The following is a 12,676-nucleotide window of genomic DNA, read 5'->3' as shown; positions in this document are numbered from 1 at the left end:
ACCAAGTCAGGGGTATCCCTAACGACCATCGTGTACTGAATATGACTATTATGTGGAATAGCACTGAATATTGAACGGGACTTCGTTGTACTAGGGGAATCCACTTGCTTAACGCTGTCCCAGTACTTGCGTTCCGTCCCCCGCACGACTAAACAGTTGAGATGTAGGTCACACGATATTCGGTTTGTATTTATTTCATGAATAATGTCTCAAGACAACAAAACCAGCACACCCATCAAAAATAACCACATCTGACACGTTTTTACTGTCGTGATAGACCTAAATACTTTCTTCTTCTTCTTCTTCTTCTTTTGCACTCGTTTATTTTGCACAAGAACACAACACTTGGTATAATATATTCTTGCACACAATAACCTCGCGATGTAGATATAAATATAGAGAATACTACATAACATTAGTGGCCGTTAGATACTAATATGCACTGGCGTAGCCAGGGTGGACCATGGGGGTGATGGCTCTCCTCAATCACCTACCCCTCCCCTCCCCACACACACACATGCAAACAATGTGGATGGCCCCTCAATATAAAACCCTCGTTTACGCCAATGCATACGCACCTCCCAACGCCGACTTAACGTTTCTAATAAACAATCAAACGAACAAACAATCACTTACCTCCACTCAAAACGTGCATAAAACATTGCAAGAGAACAGCACAGTAGTTAGCTGTTGTCATCGAGTTGTATTATGTACTATGTATTACAATAATGTACGTAGTATCGCTTTGACATCAATAAGCATATTAATTTTAATACGTCAAAGCATTGTTGACGTCACGTCAATGAACTGTTGACGTTTTTATGGCAACGTGTCCGGCCATTTTCGTAACTGAACGGAAAATGTCGAAATGCACACCCCAGCACCCTCCCAGGTCAGCATACAGTGAAAATATTGTCTGTCAACGGTAGGATTGAGTATGCAAAGAATATAAAGTACATAAAAAGTATTCATGCATTAAAATAACAATCAGATGGGGGAGGGGGTGTTCGGGGTTTATTTTCTCTGTCTAATTCAAAATGTAGCGTCACATAAGTGTTCAAGACAGGGGGCAGTAGGGGCGGGGGGCAACTGAACCCTTAGTGCTGAAGCAAATCGTCAAATTCGGGTAAAATAGAATGAGATATTCGAGCAACATGACTTGGTTTGAAACCTTTTCACCATGTATTTCCATCATTCTACCTCCAATGTTAGTTGTAATCTATGTAAAAATTCATAGTGATTCGTTTGCAACCGTATATTATAATATAGCTATTTGGGAGTAATGCTAATATGAATAAATGTTGTTAACCAGATTCGGACAATTTTGTTTTAATTCGGGCAAACAAATCAGCCTTCATAACCAACTCTACAAAAATAGGAGCCCGTACACATACGCCTACGCCTATGCCTGTCAGTCATCATTATTAGGTGCTAGAAGTGGGCTATGGGGTCAATGCCACCCCCACCCCTACTCCAACACCACCCCCAATGACACCTCTTTTTTTCTCCACTACGTTATATATTTCCCTGTCGCCACATAACATGATTCATAAACAATGTAGTTGCCCCCACCCCACAATGTGGGGGACTCACTATATAAAATCCTGTTTTTGTATTTTGTATTTTTATTGTTGTTGTTTGGTGGGGGGTTTTGTGGGGGGGGGGGGGTTGGGTTTTTGGCGGGGGGGTAGAGGAGAGTGGGGGGCATGTAATTCAAGGTATAATATTTACATGTCACAGGAAATATGAATACCTGAGTTATTATGCAACTTTGAGGGTGGCGCTTTAACTGATTGCATCTTAAAGCTGCAATCTCGGGCTTTATATGTATTATTTAATAATTTACAATAGACTATCAACATTAATGTTCTTAGTGTCCACAGCATTTGGCTGCACTCGTTATACGTCACCCTCAAAAATGTATTTTTCTCCACTATAAAATAGTTAAGCTGGCTGTTGTTTCGTGCATTTTCTACAAATCGGCGAGTGACTATGATTTGTTATACAAAGAAAACCGGCCTCAGTGGCGTCGTCGTTAAGCCATCGGATATAAGGCTGGTAGGTACAGGGTTCACAGCCCGGTACCGGCTCCAACCCAGAGCGAGTTTTAACGACTCAATAAGCAGACAGACAAACAACTTGTTTATTAAAGTCTCACCTCAGTTTTAAAAAACATACATCATTAAAACAATAATATATATAATAGCACTGAACCACTCCATATGGAGTTACGAGAGACTATAAAGAATCGACATATAAAATATACAAATATTACATTAAAACATATTAAAAACATCTAACATGAAAATAAAACATGCTATTATAGTCAGTCCAATTATAAACAGTCTATATATTAAAATAAAACACAAAACCGGCCTCAGTGGCGTCGTCATTAAGCCATCGGATATAAGGCTGGTAGGTACAGGGTTCACAGCCCGGTACCGGCTCCAACCCAGAGCGAGTTTTAACGACTCAATGGGTAGGTGTAAGGCCACTAAACCCTCTTCTTTCTCACTAACCACTAACAATTAACAACTAACACACTGTTCTCGACAGACATCCCAGATAGCTGAGGTGTGTGCTCATGACAGCGTGCTTGAACCTTAATTGGATATAAGCACAAAAATAAGTTGAGATGATATACAAAGAAGTAGATTTAGCATAATTGTAAAAGGATTCCAGATTTAGGTGCTTGCTCAATTTGTTGAGCTTAGAATAATATCATAATAACAACAACAACAACAACAATAATAATATTAATAACAACAATAATAATAATAATAATAACAAAAGTGTGTGGTTTGTTTTGTTTTTTGGGGAGGAATGGAGTGAGATGGGTGGGGTGTGGTAGTGTTTGGGTTTTTTTAATATATATTTATATAAAATATGAGATAAACGCGGAGAACCAGAATTACGACTATCATGAATTGCATGCCGATCGAGACATGGATGACACATTTAAACAAATACAAAAATACATGGGCTTTTGGGTGTCAAACTATCGTTACGGTGGAATTCATGCTATGTGCGAATTCACAAATGACATGTATATCCGTCCCCCTACCCCCGCCACAATCCCACCCACAATTTAAAAAAAAAAAACCCGGACAAACAAGAGATAATTTAAACTTAGAATATTTTATGAATTCCTTAAAATTAGCATGGATTAGAAGAGCAATAAATGGACATGATTCATTATGGTATCATATCCTTAGATGTTACCTCCCAAACAAAAATATTTTATTTACTAATATAGGAGATGATTACCATAAACTGTGTGGGAAACAAATTTCAAATATGTTCTGGAAACAGGTATTCAATATACTAGCATTATTCAAAAAGAAAGTGGAACTTAACGAAAATGATGTAAGTTCTGAACCACTGTGGTTCAACTCCCTAATTAAAATTGGTAACAAAACTGTTCATTACCAGAATTGGAATATAATAGGTATAACAAACGTACATGATATGTATGACCCAGATGGCAACTTATTTAAATATGATGGATTTTGTGAATTTTATGGCTTTCATCCACCATTTACTACATTTGAAGGGCTAAAGGCTGCAATATTACATACATGGCCATTTTTATCCACCAAACCACTTTCAGCTGACTTTCTATTTTGGCCAAAGTATATAAATACCATAATACAAAACAAACAGGGGCAAAACATATATATAACACCTATATAAAGTCGTCTTTTTCTCCACCAAAAAATATATCTAAATGGGAAAGAGAATTAAATTTTGAACAAGAATACAATTGGTGGAAAAGTATCAACAGCAATGTGTTCAGTATATCTAAGGATACCAAATTAAGATGGTTCTAATATAGAATAATCCAAAGAATTCTCCCTACAAACAAGTTTCTCTATAATATTAAAGTGATAAGCAGCCCAAATTGTAGCCTCTGTAATGCGTCTATTGAAACGTATACGCATTTATTTTTTGATTGTGTACACGTCCAAAATTTAATTAAACAAGTCGAGCAATGGATAAAAGAATCGGCAGACATTATAGTTATCTTCTCTCGTACCAGTTTTCTTCTTGGCCACTCAAAGAACAATATCATAATTGACATTATTGCTCTTTTGACAAAGCAATTTATATATAGTTCAAATTTTCTGAAGAAATCACTAGATATTAAAATATTAAAAATTCATATACATTCTTATTATATATTAGAAAAAAAAATGTATTCCAATAAAATCAAATATAATGAATTTATTAAAAGATGGAGTGTATACCATAAGTTGTTTGAATAAATATCTCTAGGTCATCCACCACTGACAGTATCTTATGTATAAAAAAAATTTGAGTGTTTAGTACTGAGTGAGGTTCAGTGACGTGTTGGCAAGAGATTTGTTGTCTTATTTCATAGTATATTAATTTTGATCTGTGTATGTATGTATAAAAAAATATATATATATATATATATATATATACTGTGTGAAAATGTGACCAAAAATGAAAATAAAAAATATTCAAATGAAAAAAATGAAAAAACAAGAGATAATTTATTCATAACAATGAAAACCAGCTGTTTAATGCAATGATGTTTTCGTGTTAACGTTTCAGTTTAGATCCGGAATCGGGCTGCCTGCCAAGGTGTTGTTTCTCATCACTGGACAGGTACAAGGAAACGATTTGTTTTCACCTATTCACCTGAGGGTTTAATTACAAGTGGCAACAGATTTATATGCCAAAGACCAAAACAAATCAACAGGCTCTGTATCCGGCTTGGTCGAGTATAAATGTGACCACCACATCGAACTGCGTCAGTCTGTGATGATGGGGGTCTCAGTCACCAAATACGTCGTCGTTCTCGTAAGTTTCTACTTGTCTATGTTGTGAAAAATATCATCATTTGTTTAGCTGGGTCAATATACAGTGGACGCTGTCTAAACCTGCATCTGCGTAAGATGGATTTCTGTGTAAACCGGCACTGTTCGGTGACAGTAGCTTTAGTGAAATCTGTTTAATCAGGCACTTAATGTTATATGTATACCGGCGCTGAATCTCGCCTGTTAAACCGTTTCACTTCGCCAAATAACCACGATATCAAAACTTAGTAACCTGATATTCTATATTTATAGCCACTTTGGGGTCATAGACGCTGCCCTAGGCACTTGAGACACTTAACACTTTTAACTTGATTTTTGTGTCTATATCCAATTGAGGGTCAAGCATACTGTCCTGGGCAAATGGGTTAATGGTTAATTGTTAGTGATTAGTGATAGATAAGTTATGCCGTGGTCTTATACCTAACTACTGATTATTTAAAACTCACACTGAATAGGAGCCGGTACCGAGATGCGAACCCAGCACCTACCAGCCTCAATGACAATCGCTGAAGCCAGATGTACTCTTATTACTTCGTTTCTTGAGTAATATAGATTTCACGTGTCTTATATATTACAAATGCGGGTACTTTAAATGTCAGTTCTATTATATTTGTTTGCTGTTTTGTTTTGTACAACTATTTGTTTGTTATTTGTTTGGGGTTTATGGTTTGGGGGGTTTTGGGTTTTTTTGGTTTGTTGTTGTTTTGTTTGGGGGAGGGGTTGGGGTTTTTTGTTATTTCTTTCTTTTGTAAGCTGTTAATTCCTCTGAATGTTTATAATGTAACGTACACTAATTGTTACGTCTCAGTCAACTTCCATATTATATTTCGTAGACCATAAGGTATTCTGTTCCAACTTCACCCTTCTGTCCCCCCTAAACTCTCCAAGAAGACAATATTTTAACACCCCGTCTGTTTGTTTCAGGCTATCTGCACAGTGGTACTGTCAGCCGTACAGTCGAAGCTTGCCCCACAAGGATATCTATGCTGGGTAAGTTCATAAACGATAATATTTGTTTTATTGACGGTACGTTTATAAAATATGATATTAAAGAAACATGTACGATTTCGATTGTGACCTTAAAGTACTTTTCATAAATTGACATGTTACGGTGAGCTAAACATTACTCGTCTTGAACTAGTCTCATGGGAGCGAGTCCTAGATTCCGTAGACACGACAAAACAAAACAGATGGTCAATTACGTTATAAATTAAATTTCATGGTTTTTTATGACTTTTAAGAAACCCATTTTGTTTGTGGACTTTCAGAAACACAAATGTCCAAAAGGCTACGTGTGTAAAGTAACGCCGATCCAGTGTTTCAGAGCGCCGTGTCCGTCCGGCCTTCCCACCTGCATCAGTAAGTTTGTTTTCTTAGTATCAGTAAGTTTGTTGTTGTATTAGTATCAGTAAGTTTGTTGCGTTAACATCATTAAGTGTGTTGTGTTAGTATAGTAAGTTTGTTGTTGTGTTAGTATCAGTAAGTTTGTTGCGTTAACATCAGTAAGTGTGTTGTGTTAGTATCAGTAAGTTTGTTGTTGTGTTAGTATCAGTAAGTTTGTTGTTGTGTTAGTATCAGTAAGTTTGTTCCGTTAACATCAGTAAGTTTGTTGTGTTAGTATCAGTAAGTTGCTGTTGTGTTAGTATCAGTAAGTTTGTTTTGTTAGTATCAGTAAGTTTGTTGTTGTATTAGTATCAGTAAGTGTGTTGCGTTAACATCAGTAAGTGTGTTGTGTTAGTATCAGTAAGTTTATTGTTGTGTTAGTATCAGTAAGTTTGTTGCGTTAACATCAGTAAGTTTGTTGTGTTAGTATCAGTAAGTTTGTTGTTGTGTTAGTATCAATAAGTTTGTTGCGTTAACATCAGTAAATGTGTTGTGTTAGTATCAGTACGTTTCTTGTGTTAGTATCCGTACGTGTCTTGTGTTAGTATCAATAAGTGTGTTATGTTAGTATCAGTGTGTTATGTTAGTATCAGTAAGTTTGTTGTGTTAGTATCAGTGTGCTGTGTTAGTATCAGTAAGTTTGTTGTGTTAGTATCCGTACGTGTGTTGTGTTAGTATAAGTAAGTTTGTTGCGTTAGTATCCGTACGCGTGTTGTGTTAGTATCAATAAGTGTGTTGTGTTAGTATCAGTTTGTTATGTTAGTATCAGTAAGTTTGTTAGTATCAGTGTGTTATGTTAGTATCAGTAAGTTTGTTAGTATCAGTGTGTTATGTTAGTATCAGTAAGTGTGTTGTGTTAGTATCCGTACGTGTGTTGTGTTAGTATCAGTAAGTGTGTTGTGTTAGTATCCGTACGTGTGTTGTGTTAGTATCCGTACGTGTGTTGTGTTAGTATCAGTAAGTGTGTTGTGTTAGTATCAGTGTGTTATGTTAGTATCAGTAAGTGTGTGGTGTTACTATCAGTAAGTTTGTTGTGTTAGTATCAGTAAGTTTGTTGTGTTAGTATCAGTGTGTTATGTTAGTATCAGTAAGTGTGTTGTGTTAGTATCAGTAAGTTTGTTGTGTTAGTATCAGTGTGTTATGTTAGTATCAGAAAGTGTGTTGTGTTAGTATCAGTGTGTTGTATTAGTATCAGTGTGTTATGTTAGTATCAGTAAGTGTGTTATGTTAGTATCAGTAAGTGTGTTGTGTTAGTATCCGTACGTGTACTGTGTTAGTATCAGTAAGTGAGTTGTGTTAGTATCCGTACGTGTGTTGTGTTAATATCCGTACGTGTGTTGTGTTAGTATCAGTAAGTGTGTTGTGTTAGTATCAGTGTGTTATGTTAGTATCAGTAAGTGTGTTGTGTTAGTATCAGTAAGTGTGTTGTGTTAGTATCAGTAAGTGTGTTGTGTTAGTATCAGTGTGTTGTGTTAGTATCTGTAAATGTGTTGTGTTAGTATCAGTGTGTTATGTTAGTATCAGTAAGTGTGTTGTGTTAGTATCCGTACGTGTGTTGTGTTAGTATCAATAAGTGTGTTGTGTTAATATCAGTGTGTTATGTTAGTATCAGTAAGTTTGTTGTGTTAGTACCGGTAAGTGTGTTGTGTTAGTATCAGTAAGTGTGTTGTGTTAGTATCAGTAAGTCTGTTGTGTTTGTATCAGTAAGTCTGTTGTGTTTGTATCAGTGTGTTGTGTTAGTATCCGTAAGTATGTTGTGTTAGTATCAGTAAGTGTGTTGTGTTAGTACCTGTAAGTGTGTTGTGTTAGTACCTGTAAGTGTGTTGTGTTAATGTCAGTAAGTGTGTTGTTAGTATCAGTAAGTGTGTTGTGTTAGTACCGGTAAGTGTGTTGTGTTAGTATCAGTAAGTGTGTTGTGTTTGTATCAGTAAGTCTGTTGTGTTTGTATCAGTGTGTTGTGTTAGTATCAGTAAGTATGTTGTGTTAGTATCAGTAAGTGTGTTGTGTTAGTATCAGTAAGTTTGTTGTGTTAGTATCAGTGTGTTATGTTAGTATCAGTAAATGTGTTGTGTTAGTATCCGTACGTGTGTTGTGTTAGTATCAGTAAGTGTGTTGTGTTAGTATCCGTACGTGTGTTATGTTAGTATCCGTGCATGTGTTGTGTTAGTATCAGTAAGTGAGTTGTGTTAGTATCAGTGTGTTATGTTAGTATCACTAAATGTGTTATGTTAGTATCACTAAATGTGTTGTGTTAGTATCAGTAAGTTTGTTGTGTTAATATCCGTACGTGTTTTGTGTTAGTATCAATAAGTGTGTTGTGTTAGTATCAGTGTGTTATGTTAGTATCAGTAAGTGTGTGGTGTTAGTATCAGTAAGTTTGTTGTGTTAGTATCCGTACGTGTGTTGTGTTTGTATCAGTAAGTCTGTTGTGTTTGTATCAGTGTGTTGTGTTAGTATCCGTAAGTATGTTGTGTTAGTATCAGTAAGTGTGTTGTGTTAGTACCTGTAAGTGTGTTGTGTTAGTACCTGTAAGTGTGTTGTGTTAATGTCAGTAAGTGTGTTGTTAGTATCTGTAAGTGTGTTGTGTTAGTACCGGTAAGTGTGTTGTGTTAGTATCAGTAAGTGTGTTGTGTGTGTATCAGTAAGTCTGTTGTGTTTGTATCAGTGTGTTGTGTTAGTATCAGTAAGTATGTTGTGTTAGTATCAGTAAGTGTGTTGTGTTAGTATCAGTAAGTTTGTTGTGTTAGTATCAGTGTGTTATGTTAGTATCAGTAAATGTGTTGTGTTAGTATCCGTACGTGTGTTGTGTTAGTATCAGTAAGTGTGTTGTGTTAGTATCAGTTAGTATCCGTGCATGTGTTGTGTTAGTATCAGTAAGTGAGTTGTGTTAGTATCAGTGTGTTATGTTAGTATCACTAAATGTGTTATGTTAGTATCACTAAATGTGTTGTGTTAGTATCAGTATATCCGTACGTGTGTTGTGTTAGTATCAGTGTGTTGTGTTAGTATCAGTGTTATGTTAGTATCAGTGAGTGTGTTGTGTTAGTATCAGTAAGTTTGTTGTGTTAGTATCTTACGTGTGTTGTGTTAGTATCAATAAGTGTGTTGTGTTAGTATCAGTGTGTTATGTTAATATCAGTAAGTTTGTTAATATCAGTGTGTTATGTTAGTATCAGTAAGTTTGTTGTGTTAGTATCAGTGTGTTATGTTAGTATCAGTAAGTGTGTTGTGTTAGTATCAGTAAGTTTGTTGTGTTAGTATCAGTATGTTATGTTAGTATCAGAAAGTGTGTTGTGTTAGTATCAGTGTGTTGTATTAGTATCAGTGTGTTATGTTAGTATCAGTAAGTTTGTTGTGTTAGTATCAGTAAGTGTGTTGTGTTAGTATCAGTAAGTATGTTGTGTTAGTATTTGTGTGTTGTGTTAGTATCTGTAAATGTGTTGTGTTAGTATCAGTGTGTTATGTTAGTATCCGTACGTGTGTTGTGTTAGTATCAGTAAGTGTGTTGTGTTAGTATCCGTACGTGTGTTATGTTAGTATCCGTACGTGTGTTGTGTTAGTATCAGTAAGTGAGTTGTGTTAGTATCAGTGTGTTATGTTAGTATCACTAAATGTGTTATGTTAGTATCACTAAATGTGTTGTGTTAGTATCAGTAAGTTTGTTGTGTTAATATCCGTACGTGTGTTGTGTTAGTATCAATAAGTGTGTTGTGTTAGTATCAGTGTGTTATGTTAGTATCAGTAAGTGTGTGGTGTTAGTATCAGTAAGTTTGTTGTGTTAGTATCCGTACGTGTGTTGTGTTAGTATCAATAAGTGTGTTGTGTTAGTATCAGTGTGTTATGTTAGTATCAGTAAGTTTGTTAATATCAGTGTGTTATGTTAGTATCAGTAAGTTTGTTGTGTTAGTATCAGTGTGTTATGTTAGTATCAGTAAGTGTGTTGTGTTAGTATCAGTAAGTTTGTTTTGTTAGTATCAGTATGTTATGTTAGTATCAGAAAGTGTGTTGTGTTAGTATCAGTGTGTTGTATTAGTATCAATGTGTTATGTTAGTATCAGTAAGTGTGTTGTGTTAGTATCAGTAAGTGTGTTGTGTTAGTATCAGTAAGTGTGTTGTGTTAGTATTTGTGTGTTGTGTTAGTATCTGTAAATGTGTTGTGTTAGTATCAGTGTGTTATGTTAGTATCAGTAAGTGTGTTGTGTTAGTATCCGTACGTGTGTTGTGTTAGTATCAGTAAGTGTGTTGTGTTAGTATCCGTACGTGTGTTATGTTAGTATCCGTACGTGTGTTGTGTTAGTATCAGTAAGTGTGTTGTGTTAGTGTCAGAGTGTTATGTTAGTATCAGTAAGTGTGTTGTTAGTATCAGTAAGTTTGTTGTGTTAGTATCCGTACGTGTGTTGTGTTAGTATTAATAAGTGTGTTGTGTTAGTATCAGTGTGTTATGTTAGTATCAGTAGGTTAGTTTGTTAGTATCAGTGTGTTGTGTTAGTACCTGTAAGTGTGTTGTGTTAATGTCAGTAAGTGTGTTGTTAGTATCAGTAAGTGTGTTGTGTTAGTATCTGTAAGTGTGTTGTGTTAGTATCAGTAAGTGTGTTGTGTTAGTATCAGTAAGTCTGTTGTGTTTGTATCAGTGTGTTGTGTTAGTATCAGTAAGTATGTTGTGTTAGTATCAGTAAGTGTGTTGTGTTAGTATCAGTAAATTTGTTGTGTTAGTATCAGTGTGTTATGTTAGTATCAGTAAGTGTGTTGTGTTAGTATCAGTAAGTTTGTTGTGTTAATATCCGTACGTGTGTTGTGTTAGTATCAATAAGTGTGTTGTATTAGTATCAGTGTGTTATGTTAGTATCAGTAAGTTTGTTAGTATCAGTGTGTTATGTTAGTATGAGTAAGTTTGTTGTGTTAGTATCAGTGTGTTATGTTAGTATCAGTAAGTGTGTTGTGTTAGTATCAGTAAGTGCGTTGTGTTAGTATCAGTAAGTTTGTTGTGTTAGTATCAGTGTGTTATGTTAGTATCAGTAAGTGTGTTGTGTTAGTATCAGTCTATGGTTTATAGTTCTACCAGTACATGTTTTCATTAGTAATGGTGATCCTCCTAGGAGGAAGTGTATGTTTTGGGTTTATTGTTGACGTTTGATGTTTTTCCCCCACAGAACGCATAGTGACTCATCCTGGAAAATGTCCTAAGCTAGTGCCAGGACGAATTGGAATATGTCTTGCTCGGTGTTCCTCGGACGCCGAGTGTGGTATAGGCCAGAAGTGTTGTGGTAACTGTCCACGTCAGTGTACCAACGTCAGCGTAGTCGTGAAGCCTGGACGCTGTCCGTTTAACCTCGACCTACCCTGGTCAGGGTCAAGGTCAAGGTTTCGAAGATGTGGACGACCCTGCAGCTTTGATCGGGATTGCTCAGGAGATTTGAAATGTTGTAATGCAGGATCTTGTGGGAAAATGTGCCTGCCGCCCTCAAGAATATATTCAAACAAAGATCTCACGTTCTGAAATCACTGAAAAACGCTACAGTGAATAAAGTGGTGTAAACACAGTGAGAAAATAAGCGGGTCTCTCTACTCTCTGTCTCTCTCTCTCTGTGTGTGTATGTCTTTCTCCGAAATATAGTGATCGTAACTACGGATGTACATTTGTCAACAGGATGTATATTTTGTGTTGAGAATAAAGTATTCCACTAATTTAAATATTGACAAATTGTATTATTGTTGAATAAAGTGGTTGAACCCAGACATTCGTTAACGATTAACAAAATGAACGTCTGAAACGATGCCCTACGTTTGACCTTGTGTGTACTTTTTCATCATTTTGGTACATGATTTTCATCATTTAGACACCTATAAGCTGAGCATTGACGGGTACCCCAGGGTGTACGATATGCTCATTTTTCAGGACACCTGATAATATCACTGTTTTGACAGTAATTCATGAGTGCAAGCCATCACATAATGTTCATTGAGATTTGTTATTTTGTGCTTGATACGGAGAAATAGAACTCCCCATGTAGCTAGTCCTAATCGTTACTTGGTATTCAACGTGTGTAGTATCGTATACTGTCTTGTCAAACCAGGCGTGTAGCTCTTTATTTGCTTTGAGTTTTACAACTCATCAGCTGAATTCATAGCATAAATAATACAACATAGTTATACAAAATACACACGTGCAAAACAATGGTGGGTGTGGTTTATATATAATCATGAACAAATAAAGTGATATAAGTTACATTTATTACATTAACTATCATCCTGCATTAACCGATCTCTAATTGTATTCGCTTACACTAAATATTTTCCTAGGTTATTCAATTCCTTATTGTTACCGCAGGTTAATAACTGTATAAAACGATACACACTTGGCCGCTTATAATAATACATTTTTATATATTTACAACGCAAATCTTTGTATTGTGGACACTCTGTCTTGCATCTTCTATAACATTAGCATT

At 35.8% G+C, this 12,676-nt stretch overlaps 1 protein-coding gene across 1 annotated transcript; it reads left to right on the top strand.

Moving 5' to 3' along the window:
* Positions 1–4,610: 4,610 nt before the first annotated feature.
* LOC121371811 (perlwapin-like) lies at positions 4,611–11,961 on the top strand. The gene is made up of 4 exons (XM_041497982.1): positions 4,611–4,827; positions 5,769–5,834; positions 6,113–6,203; positions 11,378–11,961. Exons 1-4 carry the CDS (start codon positions 4,789–4,791, stop codon positions 11,722–11,724), a joined length of 543 nt encoding a protein of 180 aa, XP_041353916.1. The 5' UTR covers positions 4,611–4,788; the 3' UTR covers positions 11,725–11,961.
* The last annotated feature ends 715 nt before the right edge of the window (positions 11,962–12,676 follow it).

The sequence above is a fragment of the Gigantopelta aegis genome, chromosome 4, assembly GCF_016097555.1.
Source record: "Gigantopelta aegis isolate Gae_Host chromosome 4, Gae_host_genome, whole genome shotgun sequence".
In the NCBI taxonomy this organism is placed as follows: Eukaryota; Metazoa; Mollusca; class Gastropoda; order Neomphalida; family Peltospiridae; genus Gigantopelta; species Gigantopelta aegis.
Note: the sequence above shows the minus strand (reverse complement) of the source record. Positions and strands in the feature narration are given on the sequence as shown.